Below are 16,095 nucleotides of genomic sequence, written 5' to 3' on the forward strand. Positions count from 1 at the left end.
CAGCCGGCGACTTCCCCCTCCCGCCCTCACTCACTGCCAAAACCACCACCTCCTCCTTCTCGCCGGCTCACCCGCTTTTAAATGAAGAGAACGCTGGCTTTGCTGTCTTCTGTCCACTGCGGGCCGCCCTCTCTGACTACTTCCTCTTTCTGCTAGGGTTGGCCGCAGTGGATAGAAGACGCCGAAGCCAGCGGCTGTAACCGCCGATCTCCGTTCCTCCGGGGGAGGGGGTCTGGGAGGAGAGGGATCGCGGCCACTCAGCGCCACCACCGAGGAGCCAAGCAACTTTCCGCTGCCCGGGACCCGACTCATTTGCCGCCCCTCCCCTCTTCCCTTACCGCGGGCCCAACTGGCGATTTAAGTAGCGTGTCAGCAGTCTTCACACGCTGCTTCGGGCCCTTCTACTGCCCTGATTTGCTCCGGACGTGCCAGAGTAAATCAGGGCAGTAGAAGGACCTGAAGCAGCATGTGAAGACTGCTGACACGCTGCTTAAATCGCCATGTGTAGTCGGGCCTGCAGGAAGGGAAAGGGGGTAGAGGAAACGCTAATGCAGGCACAGGGAACTGGTGTGGGGGGAGGGAAATGGAAGGGGGAGGGAATGCTGCTTTGGACAGACAGACAGAGGGAGGAAGGGAGACAGAAAGAAAAGAAGAAAGACACCTGCAGGTGCACAGGGAACTGGTGTGGGGGGAGAAAAATGGAGGGGGAGGGAATGCTACTTTGGGCAGACAGACAGAGGGAGGAAGGGAGAAAGAAAAGAAGACACAGGGGCAGGTGCACAGGAAACTGGTGTGGGGGAAGGGAAATGGAGGGGGAGAGAATGCTGCTTCTGACAGACAGACAGAGGGAGAAAGGGAGAAAGAAAAGAAGACAGGGGCAGGTGCACAGGGAACTGGTGTGGAGGGAGGGAAATGGAGGGGGAGGGAATGCTGCTTTGGACAGACAGACAGAGGGAGGAAGGGAGAAAGAAAAGAAGACACAGGGGCAGGTGCACAGGGAACTGGTGTGGGGGAAGGGAAATGGAGGGGAGGGAATGCTGCTTCGGACAGAAAGACAGAGGGAGGAAGGGAGACAGAAAGAAAAGAAAAAAGACACAGGGGCAGGGAGATATACAGAAAGACAAACAGACAAAGGGGGCCAGGGACAGAGACAGACAGAAAGAAAGACAGCGGGAGTCGTGTCAGGAGGGGTGCGGGATGCGGCAGAAGGAACTTTTCCAATGGGTGCAACTGGGCGACTCTCGGGAACCTCTGATCAGGGGCAGAGCAAGGTAAGTGTATCATAGGGATAAGAAGGAGGAGGGTGGGAGAAAAAGGAAGGGACGCCTACTGCTGGACAAGGGGAGAAGGAAAGAGGTGCTGATGGACAGGGGGGAGGTAAAACAAAGGGAGAAGGGCTGCTGCTGCATAAGGAGAGCAGTGAAGGGGTGGTGGTGGACACAGGGGAGGTAAAAGGAAGGGAGAATGGACAGGGGGAGCAGTCAAGGGGTGGTGATGGACAGCCAAGGAAAAAGAAAGACAGAAAGAAAGAAAGCGGCTAAGGAGAGAGAGAGAAAGAAATAAAGAGAGACACACACACATATATTCTAGAACCCGTTAATGTAACGGGCTATAAGACTCGTTTATGAATAAAAGCAGCAGTTTTGTATAGCAAAGATTTAAAAGTAAGAAGACTTAGTTTATACATTATACGGTGAGCGACTGGAAGCCAGTGCGCTTTCTTAAGGAGAGGTGTCACGTGATCAAATTTCTTAGTTCCTTATAATGGAGATCAGTTCTACATTGATGGCTGTTAGCCATCATGAGCATTATGGGAAAATAATTTTAAGTTGCCTAATAAGTACAAGTTATAAATAATAAATATAACATTATATTACTTTAAAGAAGTTAGCTATTTATTTGGTTATTAGTCTTTAAGCCCGTTACATTAACGGGTGCTAGAGATGTCTGTCTGTCTGTCTGGGTTTTTTTTCTTTGTCTCTCTCTCCTTGGATGCTGTCTGTCTGTCCCCCTGCCTACCTGTATTTCTTTGTTGCGCCATGCCTGCCTGTATCTCCGTGGCCCCCTTCTGTGTCCCCCTCTTCCCAGAGCAAAGCATGATAGTTTTGTGCCCCCCAGCAGCCCTCTTTCCCTCTCCCCTTGTTGTGCCATGCCTGTGTGCTCCGCGGCCCCCTTCTGTTCCCCCCCAATGATTGCTGTCTGCCCCAGCACACCCCTCCCCCCAAAGCAGCCCCCTTTCCCTCTCCCCTGGTTCTCTGTTCTACCATGCCTGCATGCTCTGTGGCCCCTTCCCCCCAAAGCAGCCCCCTTTCCCTCTCCCCTGGTCCCCTGTTCTATCATGCCTGCGTGCTCCTTGGCCCCCTTCCCCCCAAAGCAGCCCCCTTTCCCTCTCCCCTGGTCCCCTGTTCTACCATGCCTGCGTGCTCCGTGGCCCCCTTCCCCTCTCCCCCTGGTCCCCTGCTGTGCAATGCCTGCCTATTCTGTGGCCCCCTTCAGTTTCCACCCCCCCTCCCATTCTTACCCTCCCTCCATGCCTCCAACTGGAGCTGGTCCTCTCGGCGCAGATCGGCGTGCAGCAGGCACGGCGTCCTGCCTCGGTACTGCTTGCCGGCGGGAAGGTAGAGAGCGGCCTGCAAGGTTCGCTACAGCAGCTGGCGAACCTCAGCAGGCCGCTTTGAAGAGGAGCAGCAGTGGGAGGGAGTAGTTGCTGGCACACGCGCCTCCAGCTAGCGCAGGCGCCATGAGGATTGGCACAGAAGCACACCTCACGCCACCAGGACTCACGATCTTTCAACAGCGCATGCGCGCTCTAGGGTTTTATTATTATAGATGCTATACTGAAACACATACAAAAAAAGCCACTACAAAACATAGGCCCCCTTTTATCAAGCAGCATTTAGAGGGGTTTTTTTTATTGCCGGACGCAGCATAAAAGCTCCAACACTCATAGAATTCTTATGAGCGTCGGAGCTTTTACTGCAGTGACCAGCAATAAAAAAAAAACCCTAACGTGGCTTGATAAAAAGGGGGGGGGGACTATTGTAATTAATGCCTAGTTTAATAAAATCCACAATTACAAAACATAATAATTAATGCCTGGTCTAATACAAGCCAGAATCTTATGGGCTTTTCTTTGTTTTCGCCCCCACAGGATTACACTTTGACAATGTACTTTCAGCAAGCCTGGAGGGATAAAAGGCTTTCCTATTCAGTTATACCTTTAAATCTTACATTGGATAACAGAGTTGCTGATCAGCTCTGGGTTCCTGATACCTATTTCCTCAATGACAAGAAGTCTTTTGTTCATGGTGTCACTGTCAAGAACAGAATGATTCGCCTGCATCCCGATGGGACGGTACTTTACGGCCTCAGGTCAGTGTTTGTCTTTTTCTTCTCCACTTCTAACACTAAGGGGTCCTTTTACTAAGGCGCGCTAACCGATTTTAATGCGTGCTAAATGCTAAGGCGCCCACAGAATATAAAGGACCCCTAACAGCTTCCAACTGAACGTGGCAATGATGACGATGGTGTGGCATATGGTTTGCACTTCAGGGTTGTTATACACAATTCTAATCCACCAGACCACAGTTGCTACAATAATTAAATATTTAAATGTGAAAAAGAAGTGGGGTCCTTCCCCAATTGATTGACTTTTCTATTCTATGTTCACATTTTTAAAAGTTGATTACAAAATGTAAATCTCATGTAAGTTTCTGGTAAGATGCTTGGGAGCTTTGGCGGTCTTTTTGTGGTATAAAGCCAAATTGCAACTAATGTGCTATTATAGCTCAAACAACTTTTGCAAAATTGCACAAAAAAATCTGGGAGTGTGTGTGAGCATTAGAATTCTAGACAGTTTGTTTTCTAACCAAGGCCCAGATTCACTAAAGATAGCGACTCAATCGCTGTTGGCCGATTCTCTGGCCAATTTTCATACAGCGATTGATTCACTACCTGAGGTGCAAATCATTTGCATGCAAACTCACCGACTCAGTCGCCCGGTGAGTGTTTGAGTCGGTGCAGAATCCTGACAGTAGTGACAGGAGAAGCAGCCTCCTATCACTGCTGTCAGGGCTTCTGCCGTTGTTGCTGGCTTTTTTTTTTCATTGGGCAAATATTTTGCCTGTATTACACACAAAATACCTGTGCAATAAAAAAAAGAACCCTCCCTCGACAAAGTGCCCCCTCTCTCCCCCTAAACCCCCCAAAATGTCAGGAGGAATGCCCACTCCCTCCTGCCACCACACACTCCCCCAGACGCTCCCCCCATGCGAATATGGCAGGAGGGATGCCCACTCCCTCCTACCATTGGGTCCCCCCGGTCGGGTCGGGTTGAGTCCACCCCCCTGGTCAGGTCTCATCACTGTCTCCCTCCCCTTTCCCGTACCTTTAAGTTGGGTGCAGGAAGGGCGTTCAGTCCCTCTTGCTCCTCTGCCGGCCGCCTGTCAGCAATGAGGGCCTTACGCCTCACCCTGGTGCATCATGTGATAAGGCCCTGATTGGCTCATGTACCTCAGGTCCCTCCCAAGAGAGGAGCCCAAGGCGTCTGAGCCAATCAGCCTGTCCATCACATGATGCACCTTGGTGGGACTTAAGGCCCACATTGCACTGGAGAAGGCCAGAGGAGCAGGAAGGACTGAGCACCTCTCCTGCACCCAACTTCAAGGTATGGGGGAGGGAGGGAGCCTAGAGGGGGACGGGGTGTCCATTGGTAGGAGGGAGTGAGCATTCCTCCTGCTGTTTTTTTCAGGGGGGAGCAGGGAGGGAGTGATTGGAAGGCACCTTCAGGGCAGGAGGGAACGGTCATCTGCCATTTTATTTGGGGGGGTGGGGGGAGGGAGCGAGTGCCTTCGTGGCAGGAGAAAGTGAGCATCCCTCCTGCCATTTGTTTTAGGGTCACGGCGTTTGTCGGGGGAGGGAGCACACAATTGTTGGGGGTCATTGTGGGAGGGCTGTTTTTCATTTTTTTATGGGCAGATATTTTGCTTGTGTAATACATGCAAAATATCTGTGCCATTTAAAAAAATGAAAAAAAAAAAAAAACCCATGGCAGATCTGTCTGTAACACAGTTACCAGACAAAAAAACATGGATCACTTTTAAGTTATATCCAACCTACTATAAAATGGTATCATGAAAAGAGGGGGTTTCTTTGGATCATAAAGAAATTATTGAAAAAAAATTATTTATTACACACAAGGGTAACACTTATACATATGCCAACTTATCTTTAGAAGTTTCCTAGTGCTGGGCTCATGTTGAAGCAGAAAAAATATCACAAAAACGAAGCCAATGCCTAGTATTGAAAAGCGGTTAAACCATAACCGCAGCGTCTTCTTAAATGTCCATTCTATAGATAAGTTGGCATTATTTTTTAGGCTTCTGTCACGAAATATTATTGAAAATTGCACTCTATATTTTGCATAAGACTATAAGAAATGCACTTCCTAAAATTATATGCTTAGATTAGACAATTGCTCTATGGAGTTTTTCAGACCAAGGATGTGTCTCCCTGCTTCAAAATCTGTGTGTTATTGGTCTATGTGGGGTGATTGCTTTACTTAAACCCCTATTAGACACTGAGGTCTTTTCTCCATTTTCTGCCAAAATGCACATAGTGCTGTGGGAATTCTTGGATGTTTTTGGTGCTGAATGCAGTATACTGTTGATGACACCCTGCTCAGGACACCCTAATTTTAATGAGAACTTTCCCAAATACTAATGTATTCACTAGGAGATTGAAATATCATACAGAGGCAAAGGGCTCAGTACATAGAACCTCTTATAACATTTATGTTTTTATCCTGAATTGCTCAACTGCCATCTAATCATTTACGTCAAACCTCCGTCCCACCCTTACATATAAACTTTATTTATGTCTAACCAAAGTTATAAATTAATTTTCATGTCAAAGAACAAAGAGCAACAACCTCAAATCTGACAGAGAAAAAAATCCTTTTGTATGTGTAAGAAGAAATAGCAACACATTTATCTAAATGGCTGTTCACCGATTCCAACGTTGGTGAATGTTTCAATAAACACCTGACGCTCCACTTTATCTAGAGCGTTTCAGCCAAGACAGGCCTTCCGAGGGGGATAATATAGCTGTTGCTGAACTTCATGTTCCTGTTCTTGTTCTAAACACGCTCCTGCTGCAGTAAATCTTTGCCTCTATATGATATGTCAACCTCCTAGTGCTGTATAAGAACATAAGAACATAAGCAGTGCCTCCGCCGGGTCAGACCATAGGTCCATCCTGCCCAGCAGTCCGCTCCCGTGGCGGCCCAAACAGGTCACGACCTGTCTGAATCACCAGAAGGGGCTCCCTTGCCACCTTGGTTTCTCATTGAAGTCCTATCTTCCCATCGAAGTCCTAACCCTCCGGTCTTGCACATGCACGACCTGTTGGGTTTCTATACTTATTACCTGGTTAGCTTTCTATACTTGTGTTACATCCCAGCTCCTCCCTCAGTATCCCACGATCCCCTTATCCCTCAGGAATCCATCCAATCCCTGTTTGAATCCCTGTACCGTACTCTGCCTGATCACTTCCTCCGGTAGCACATTCCAGGTGTCCACGACCCTTTGGGTGAAAAAAACTTCCTTGCATTTATTTTGAACCTATCTCCTGTGTTCTTCAACCGCTGGTCCGTGGACCGGTGCCAGTTCTGCAGAAATTTCCTGCCGGTCCACTGAGCTGGCACATGCATCGGGGCCCAGACAGTGCTCTTCAGTCGCCGGTCCACAGTGCGATCGATGCGGTATTGTCTTCAGGCCGGCTCCCTCTTCCTCAGTGCTGCAGTGCACAAAGCAGTGGGCAGAGGCTCCTACGCACGTCCTGTGCCCGAACCGGAAGCCTTCTCTCTGATGTCGCAATGTCAGAGGGAAAGCTTCCAGATGAGGGTCAGGACATGCAAGGAGCCGCTGCCCACGGCTTTGTGCACTGCAGCACTGAGGAAGAGGAAGCCGGCCCGAAGATAACACCAGGGGGCAGGCCAGCATGGAGGGAGGGAGACAACAATTGTAGGGGGAATTATTTTATTTTTTAATGTAGTGATTGATTTACATATGCTGTCTGTTCAGGAAGAAATGTATTTGTTTCTTTTTCTCTGGGGTTGTACTGCATGCAGAGTCTTGCATCTTAGGGCTTGTCTGTATATATTAGTACTTTTAGTTTTTGGTCCCATATTTGCATGGGGTTATCTGTGTTCTGGTAGGAATTAATATTGAGAAGCATACAGTGTGCTTTGTATAGTTTAATTTTGTGGTTAACCGTTATGTGTTGTTATATTGTGTGTGTATATATATGAAAAATGAATGGAAAAAAATGGTGTTACAATTAGTACTATTATGGGGGCGGGGTCTGGGGCGGAGATTGGGTAGAGATGGGCGGGGTCTGGCCCACGACTTAGCCCAGTGTTCTTCAACTGCTGGTCCACAAAATAATTATTTTATTTCCTCCAGTCCATAGGTGTCAAAAGGTTGAAGAACACTGTCCTAGTGAATACATTAGTATTTGGGAAAGTTCTCTTTAAAATTAGGGTGACCATATTAACGGCTTTGAGCAGGATGCCATCTATACTGCATTAACATGTGTATAAGTGTTACACTTGTGTGTAATAATAATTTTTTTAAATATGTTCTTTGATCCAAAGAAACCCCCTCTTTCCATGGTAACACAGTTACCGACAGGTCTACAGCAGTCGTGTTTTAGGATCGTAAAACCCGATGAAAAACAGCCAATCAATCGTTTGACTGTTTTGCATGGGGTTTTCCAAATTTGCATGACCGGATCGGAAAATGGGCGATCGAAGGGAAAAACACGCGGTGGGCCATTTTGTGAATCGGGTCGGTTAGCAGTGATCGTCGCTAAACCTGTGAAAACAGGTTTAGCAAAGTTCGCTGACTTTAGTGCATCAGGGCCCAAGGCCTTTGAAATTAAAATGATGAAATATTTTTATACCTACTAGAAAGGACTCAACAAAGACGTTGGCTTCCTTTCATACTACAAAGAAATTGAAACTGCTTTGACACCTCTCTGTCTCCTACTTACCCATCCACACCTCCCTCTTCCTGTGAAACTGCTTTCATGTTTCCCTGATATATACTGACACTTGTTTATTTCTGAAGAAGGGGTTACCTTCGAAATCTCATCATAAAATGCATTGAGTTAGTCCAATAAAAAAAGCTATTATCTTATTTCCTTTGTTTTTGTTTTATTTCTAAATATTACCTAACCAAGGAACAATTTTGGTTCTATTTTAAACCCATTTTAAAGAGATCTCTACTACTGTAGCTGGAAACATCCATTCTGGGACAGATTCTATATATGGCCCTCAAAGTTATATGTGCAAATTTGGGTACACGCCAGATTTGGGCACGTGAGTCAATTAGCACTATTAATTGGGTCTTAATAACGGATGATTGGTGTTAATTGGCAAAAATATAGACTTACATGTGCATCTTGCTAAGTGCTATTTCATAAATCCTTTCGTGTGCAACTGAAAAGGGGCTGTGACCATGGGAGGGGCATGGGCGGATTAGGAGAGTTCGCTAGAGTGGCGTGCAGTATTATAGAATTGGGGGGACCTGTGCCTAATGCTTTTAAGCTGGTGTAAAGGCTTGCCCCAAAAAGTTGGATGTGGATCCTAAAGGTACGCGCTATGTTATGTCCAGAACATCTACGTTCCTTCTTGGATATGAAGATGTTGACATCAGGTCAATCCCCTAAACCAGCTTTAGATGTTCCCTGAGTGCTGGACATTAATAATAACCTGTTTAGTTAGATCTCTTTACCTAAGAGCCATATTTTCAGATTATTTTTTTCTCCTGGTGATTAATTCTACCTTTTCCCTTCCTACTCCCTCCATCTTCCCTTTTTGTTACGGGCTAATGAACAAAAACTAAATAAGTTGCTTTCAAATGTTTTTTCTTTTTGTATTATAATAATGTTATCTTGATTTGTTGCATTGTCTGTACAAGTAGATGCTTGTAAATTAAGTTATATATATATGTATATATATACTGTGTATATACACTTCTCCCTTCAAATCCACGGTTTCAGTATCTGCGGATTCGGTTATTTGCAATTTTTTGAGGGGGAAAGAAAAGAAACGCTTCATCTCGGACCTCCCCAGACCTTACCTGTGGTCTAGTGGGCTTTTGGGGCAGGAGCGATCTTCCTACGCTCCTGCCCCGTGCAGTTCACTCATACAAAATGGCTGTCCTGAGTTCCCATAGTCTCTAGAGACTACGACGGGAACTCCCCGCAGCCATTTTTGTATGAGTGATCTGCACAGGGCAGGAGCGTAGGAAGATTGCTCCTGCCCTGAAAGCCCGCTAGACCACCAGGTAAGGACCGGGATGCCGGGGGAAGAGCTAACCCAAATATTATTCGTGAATTTTCAATATTCGCGGGCCGGCTTGTTACATTTTTAAAAATTTAGAACTTAATTTACCCCACCTACAAGTAAGCAGCTTACAATCATATAAATAATACTTTACTTTTCGTACAAGCTGCCTGTGAATAAGCACCGAATGTGCAGATAATCTTACAGTCAATTATTTGTACTCCTCTCTCCTCCCATTTGTTTCTCTTCCCACTTGCCCTCTCAGTTTCTGTGTTAAGACTGCAAGAAAAAATTGTGCTGAATGAGCCTTTCCCATCCAATCGATTGTAATTCCTCTTTATTTTGCCAATATTTTTTAGATTGTACTGTTTGCTCTGCTTGATTCAGTTAAATGTGGCATAGCAAATCTTGAATAAAAGAATAAATAAGCAAACAAATAAACATTCTTAATAATAAAATTATCTACAGAAGAATCATTTACTGGGGGCACAGCTACCGTATATCAAACTTCTATTAATCATAAATAGGCAGGTTGTCAATGTGCTGGGCATTCCACAACTGTGGACCAACAATTGAAAATGAACTGTCAATTGTTGTGGCTTGACCTATCTGCCGTGAATCTGGAACTGTTACTCATCTTTCATTATTATTTTTTTTTCTTAATTATTTATTCAATTTTAATGGTGGTGGATGCCTGGAATGCGCTCCCAAGAGAGGTGGTGGAGAGTAAAACTGTGACTGAGTTCAAAGAAGCGTGGGATGAACACAGAAGATTTAGAATCAGAAAATAATATTAAATATTGAACTAGGCCAGTTACGGGGCAGACTTGCACGGTCTGCGTCTGTATATGGCCGTTTGGAGGAGGATGGGCAGGGGAGGGCTTCAATGGCTGGGAGGGTGTAGATGGGCTGGAGTACCGGTAAGTCTTAACAGAGATTTCGGCAGTTGGAACCCAAGCACAGTACCGGGAAAAGCTTTGGATTCTCGCCCAGAAATAGCTAAGAAGAAAAAAAAAAAAAAATTTAAATTGAATCAGGTTGGGCAGACTGGATGGACCATTCGGGTCTTTATCTGCCGTCATCTTCTATGTTACTATGTTACTATGTTACTTACAGCATATAAATGCATTAAGAAACAGAAATCACAACGCTATAACAACAAGAAATCAACAAAGTATTTTCCTTATGGAACCTGACAAGAAATATATTTCATAGCAACTTTCTCTATAAGTCCTCAACTAAGAAAGGGGAAGAGGATAAGGAAAAAGAGGCACATCTCAAAACATAAGAACATAAGAAGTTGCTTCCGCAGAGGCAGACCAGAGGTCCATCTTTTCCAGCGGTCCGCACCTGCGGCGGCCCATCAGGCCTAATTGCCTGAACAGTGCCCCTGACTAATTTTGCAACTGCCTCTAATCCTATCCCTATAACCTACCTCTACTCCTATCTGTACCCCTCTATCCCTTTGTCCTCCAGGTACCTATCCAAACCTTCTTTGAAGCCCTGTAGCGTGCTTCTGCTTATCACATCCTCCGGTAGCGCGTTCCATGTGTCCACCACCCTCTGGGTGAAAAAGAACTTCCTGGCGTTTGTTCTAAACCTTCCCCCTTTCAATTTCTCCGAGTGCCCCCTTGTACTTGTGGTTCCCCATAATTTGAAAAATCTGTCCCTGTCCACTCTTTCTATGCCCTTCATGATCTTGAAGGTTTCTATCATGTCCCCTCTAAGTCTCCGATTTTCCAGGGAGAAAAGCCCCAGCTTCTTCAGTCTGTCAGTATATGAGAGGTCCCCCATACCCTTTATTAGCTTAGTTGCTTATCTCATCTTTCATTATTAACCCGCAAAACTCTCCCAGAGGTGTAGTATTGAACAATTTGTCTGAAATAGTTTCGCACATCGCAATATAAAGTTTGAAAAGCTACACATCGAGGGGCATTTTTAATAGGGCGTCTTTCCCAAAATGTCCAAACTCAGACTTAGAGTTTGGATGATTTTGGAAAGATGCCCAGAAATCCAATAGAGAAAATGTCCATTTTCAAAACAGCAAGACGTCGATCTTTTATTTTTTTTTTAGGACCTCTCTAGATGTTTTGACCTTTGGGGCTCCTTTTACTAAGATGTGATAGCGTTTTTAGCATGCGCTGAAGATTAGTGCGTGCTACCCATGCGCTAAATGAAAAATACTAACGCAAGCTCTATGGAGGCGTTAGTATTTAGCACGCGCGCTAAAACTGTTAGCGCATCTTAGTACATCTATCGTTTTTGGCCATTTTTGAATACAATGATGCACAATAGCAAGCTATTGGGACATCCAAGCAGCCAGCATTCTTAGCAAACTGGCCATACATACATTTGAGGAGAGCAGAGGGGACTCCAGGGGGTACTGCAGTGAATGTCACATTTAAAAGTCCCAGGAACATGTTGTTATAACCTGCTTATATTGTATGGTGAGCCCACCAAACCCACCCAAAACTTACTGTACCCACCTGCACACTGCAACAATAGCTCTTATGGCTGCAGGTGCCATCTTTTTGTAGCTACAGTAGGTTTCGGGTGGATTTTGAATGGTTCCCTATTCAATATAAGCAGGTGATAGTGACTTGTGCACCTGGGACTTTTAAATGTGACGTCCACTGCAGTACCCCCTCAGAGTTCTCCTTTGCTCTGCTGTCTGTGTGACCATTTGAAGCTGTAATACAGGCTGCAACGTGCTGGGTTTTTTTTCCACATCTTTGGTTGGTGGTAGGGGGTCGGTGACTAACAGGGGAGTAAGGGGTGTGTGTGTGTGTCATGCCTTAATCTCTCCAGTGGACATCTGGTCCGTTTAGGCACCTTTTTGACCTTTGTTCCTTTTAAAACGGGTCTAGCTTCAAATGTCTAAATGATGCACTGGACGTTTTGTTAAGTTTTATTTTCCCTGCAGATCCTTCAAGTCCTAAACCTGTCCTAAGCCTGTCCAAAACAAATCTCTAACATGCCCCGGTAAGGCTTAGACAGACTGGAGACAAAACAACCAGAAAGACATCTGAAAAGTCAGTTTTGAAAATGCCCACTTGGACGTTTTGACTAGTAAGATGTCCAAATGGCAGTTTCTTTTGTAAGCCTATGTTTTTTGTTTTTTTTTAATGAGTCCCATAGTATTTTATACTGTATTCTGTAACTCACTGACAAACGGGTGCAATATCTTGGTATTTGTTTGAGCTTCCAATTATTCTTGCCTCTGCATTTTGTACCATTTGTAAGGCATGTAGCCTACGTTGTGAAATTCCTATGTACAAGGAATTACAGAAATCGAGTCTTATTATAACCAAACATTGTACCCCTATTCTAAAGTCAATGTTTAACACTGGCTTTAGTTTCATCATCAATCTGAGAAAACAAAAACATGATTGATGCTTGCCTGTCTTTTCAGATACAAATACAGATACTATCATCCTCCCATTTAACAGTCAAGACCCCTTACCCACAAACCATTTGAAAATAATAATGGAAACGGTAGAAAAATGGATGTCAAGTCATAAACTAAAACTGAACACGGAAAAAACCAAATTCCTCCTTCTAGAGAAGGAAAAAAACCCATCTTTCACTGAACTAGAATTAAATACAATCAAGTACCCAATGCAAAACACACTCAAAATCCTGGGAATACAACTTGACAGAAACTGCACAATGCAGACTCATATCCACAAAATCATCCAAAGAGCATTCTTCACTATGCGTAATCTGAGAAAAATAAGAAAATACTTCAACAAAGATCAATACAAGTTATTGGTACAATCCCTGGTACTAAGTATGTTAGATTATTGCAACAGCCTCTACTTGTCTTGCCCAAACTATATGTTAAGGCAACTGCAGTCGGTTCAGAACACGGCCCTCAGACTCATCTACTCCCTTGGCAAATATGACCACATCACCAACGCATACCTAGACTCACACTGGCTACCAATAAAAGCAAGATCCCAGTTCAAATTCTACTGTCTACTATACAAAGTAACACACGGAACAGCACCCATATACCTAAATAACAGACTACACCGTAACCTATCTCATAGATTAAGGAGAACTCGGAGCCTATTCATTCACCCCCCTCTCAACGGAACAAGACGAAAGAAAATATACGACAGCCTTTTAGCGACACAAGCAGCAAAGATTGATCCCACCATCAACAACCTACTGATAAATTCAACAGACATCAAAATATTCCGAAAAGAAATCAAAACTCATCTCTTCAAAAAACACTTTCCATCATCATAACCCCTCAACAACAATAGAAAATACTCCCATGACCACCACCATCACCACCATAGCAATACATCAGAACCCTGACTCTTATTAATTCTATTCATCACAACAACCTACCAGAATCCTGACTTTACTATATCTACTCATCACAACTACTTATCATAATCTACTATTAGCTTTCAAGTTCCTCCGAAAAACCCAGATTAACAATTGTATCCTGACACATTCTTGAATCTATGTACTGCACTGCTACTGGAAATGTCCAGTCTTATAAATTGTAATCCGCTTAGAACCGCAAGGCACAAGCGGAATATAAATCACTAATGTAATGTAATGTAATGTAAATAGATAAGGTAATTCAATCATGCATAAGGTGACCGTATGTCCCGTTTTCAACGGGACAGTCCTGTTTTCGGACCGACCGTCCTGTTGTCCTGACTCACCGCTTTGGGACACTGAAATGTTCCATTTTCAGGGACAGCGTCCAGAAGCTGTGCGCAGGGACACTGGGACAGTTGACTGCTTTCCTTCCCTGCCACGCTGATTCAAAGACTGGTAAGCCGCCGCTGCTTCTTTCCTTCTTCCCGACGTCAATTGCTGCCTGGCTGGCCCGAAACTTCCTCTCCGACATCAGAATTGACGTCGGGGAGAAGGCAAGAAGTGACAGTGGCAGACCAGGCTTTGAATCAGCGCGGCAGGGAGGGAAGGAGGGAGGCTGGCAGGCAGCGGCGGTACACGGGTGGGGGGGGTTGAATCAGGCACTGGAGGGAGGGAAGGAGGCAGGCTGGCTTCGGGGGAGGGGGTGGGACAAAGGCTGGAAGGCAAGACATAGGAAGGAGGCACTGGGATCACTAAGGACACCTGAAGGAGGCACTGGGGGCACTAAGGACACGGGAAGGAAGGAGGGAGGGAATAGAAAGGGACAATTGTTGGGCCTGAGTGCAGAAAGAAAGGATACATGGTCAGAAGGAAACGCAACCAGAGACTCATGAAATCACCAGACAGCAAAGGTAGGAAAAATGATTTTATTTTCAATTTTATTATCAAAATGTGTCAGTTTTGAGAATTTATATCTGTTGTCTATATTTTGCACTATATTTGTCTTTTTCTATAGTTGTTACTGAGGTGACATTTCATATTTTAAAGTCATCTGTCATGACCTCTTTGAAAAAACCCCGAATATAAATGATAATTAACATTTTCTCTGCACACAGTGCGCTTTGTGTTTTTTTAATTTTATGGTTACCATTATGAATTAATAAGATATTGTGTGTACATGAAAAATGAATGGAATAAATTGGGGGCGGGGCTGGGGTGAGGCTAGGGTGGAGCTAGGGTAGGGTTTGGGGAGGGACTGAAAATTAGTAGATGTCCCAGTTTGAGGAAAAAAATAAATGGTTACGTTATTCATTCTGTCAATACACTTGCTCACTTGTGTAGCACCATTGTACAGGGAAAAAAAATGTAAATCATGTGCGTACATTCGGTAACTGCTATTACTAATCTAGACATACACAGCACTGTACATCAAAATGCAAAAGAGACAGTCCCTTCTCAAAAGAATTTGCAATCTAGTCCTATATATATACTGAATAACAATGCAGATAGTGTTGCTCCCTATAGTACTTCCATTCAAGCTGGGTATCGTGCTGAACCTTTTCCACTCACTTTTACCTATATGGGGATTTTAGACCAAAGATGTTGCAATGCACACATACATAGCTGCAAACCCCCGATCAAAGCTCCTTGACCCACCTGGAACATAGCACCCTCACCTCTTAGAGCCCCCTTCTTGAGTCCCCTTTCCAGCCCTTCCTTCTACCACAAAGCCCCTCCCATATACCCTAACTCAACCTTCCCCCCACCCCCAGGACCCTCCAGACATTCATGGGACAAATCCGGAGGTCCTTGTACCTGGGGCAACGGAGGGTTAAGTGACTTACACAGAATCGCATGGAGTTAAAGTGGGAATCAAACCCTGTTCCCAGACCACTGCACCTAACCATTAGAAACATAGAAACATAGAAACATAGAAAGATGACGGCAGAAAAGGGCCATAGCCCATCAAGTCTGCCCACTCTATTGACCCACCCCATTAAGTCTGAATGCTAATGACCTAGTTCCTTAACTCGACCCTCGTAGGGATCCCACGTGGATATCCCATTTATTCTTGAAGTCGAGCACGCTGGTGGCCTTGATCACCTGCACCGGAAGTCTGTTCCAGTGATCTTCCACCCTTTCTGTGAAGAAATACTTCCTGGTGTCACCACTAAATTTTCCTCCTCTGAGTTTGAGCGGGTGCCCCCTTGTGACCGAGGGTCCCTTGGGAAAGAATATATCGTTTTCCACCTCGACACGACCCGTGACGTACTTAAATGTCTCAATCATGTCACCCCTTTCCCTGCGCTCCTCTAGGGTATAGAGCTGCAGTTTGCCCAGTCTTTCTTCGTATGAGAGACCCTTGAGCCCCGAGACCATCCTAGTGGCCATCCTCTGGACCGACT

The 16,095-nt window shown here is 45.0% G+C and overlaps 1 protein-coding gene across 3 annotated transcripts in view; it reads left to right on the forward strand.

Moving 5' to 3' along the window:
• The window catches only part of GABRB2 (gamma-aminobutyric acid type A receptor subunit beta2), a 477,172-nt gene that overhangs the window by 169,141 nt on the left and 291,936 nt on the right, over positions 1-16,095 (forward strand). For all 3 annotated transcript variants that reach the window (XM_033927785.1, XM_033927783.1, XM_033927784.1), the window contains exon 4: positions 3,152-3,372. In XM_033927785.1, coding sequence (XP_033783676.1) covers positions 3,152-3,372 — 221 coding nt within the window. The remainder of the gene's footprint in view (positions 1-3,151; positions 3,373-16,095) is intronic.

Source organism: Geotrypetes seraphini, chromosome 18 (assembly GCF_902459505.1).
Source record: "Geotrypetes seraphini chromosome 18, aGeoSer1.1, whole genome shotgun sequence".
In the NCBI taxonomy this organism is placed as follows: domain Eukaryota; kingdom Metazoa; phylum Chordata; class Amphibia; order Gymnophiona; family Dermophiidae; genus Geotrypetes; species Geotrypetes seraphini.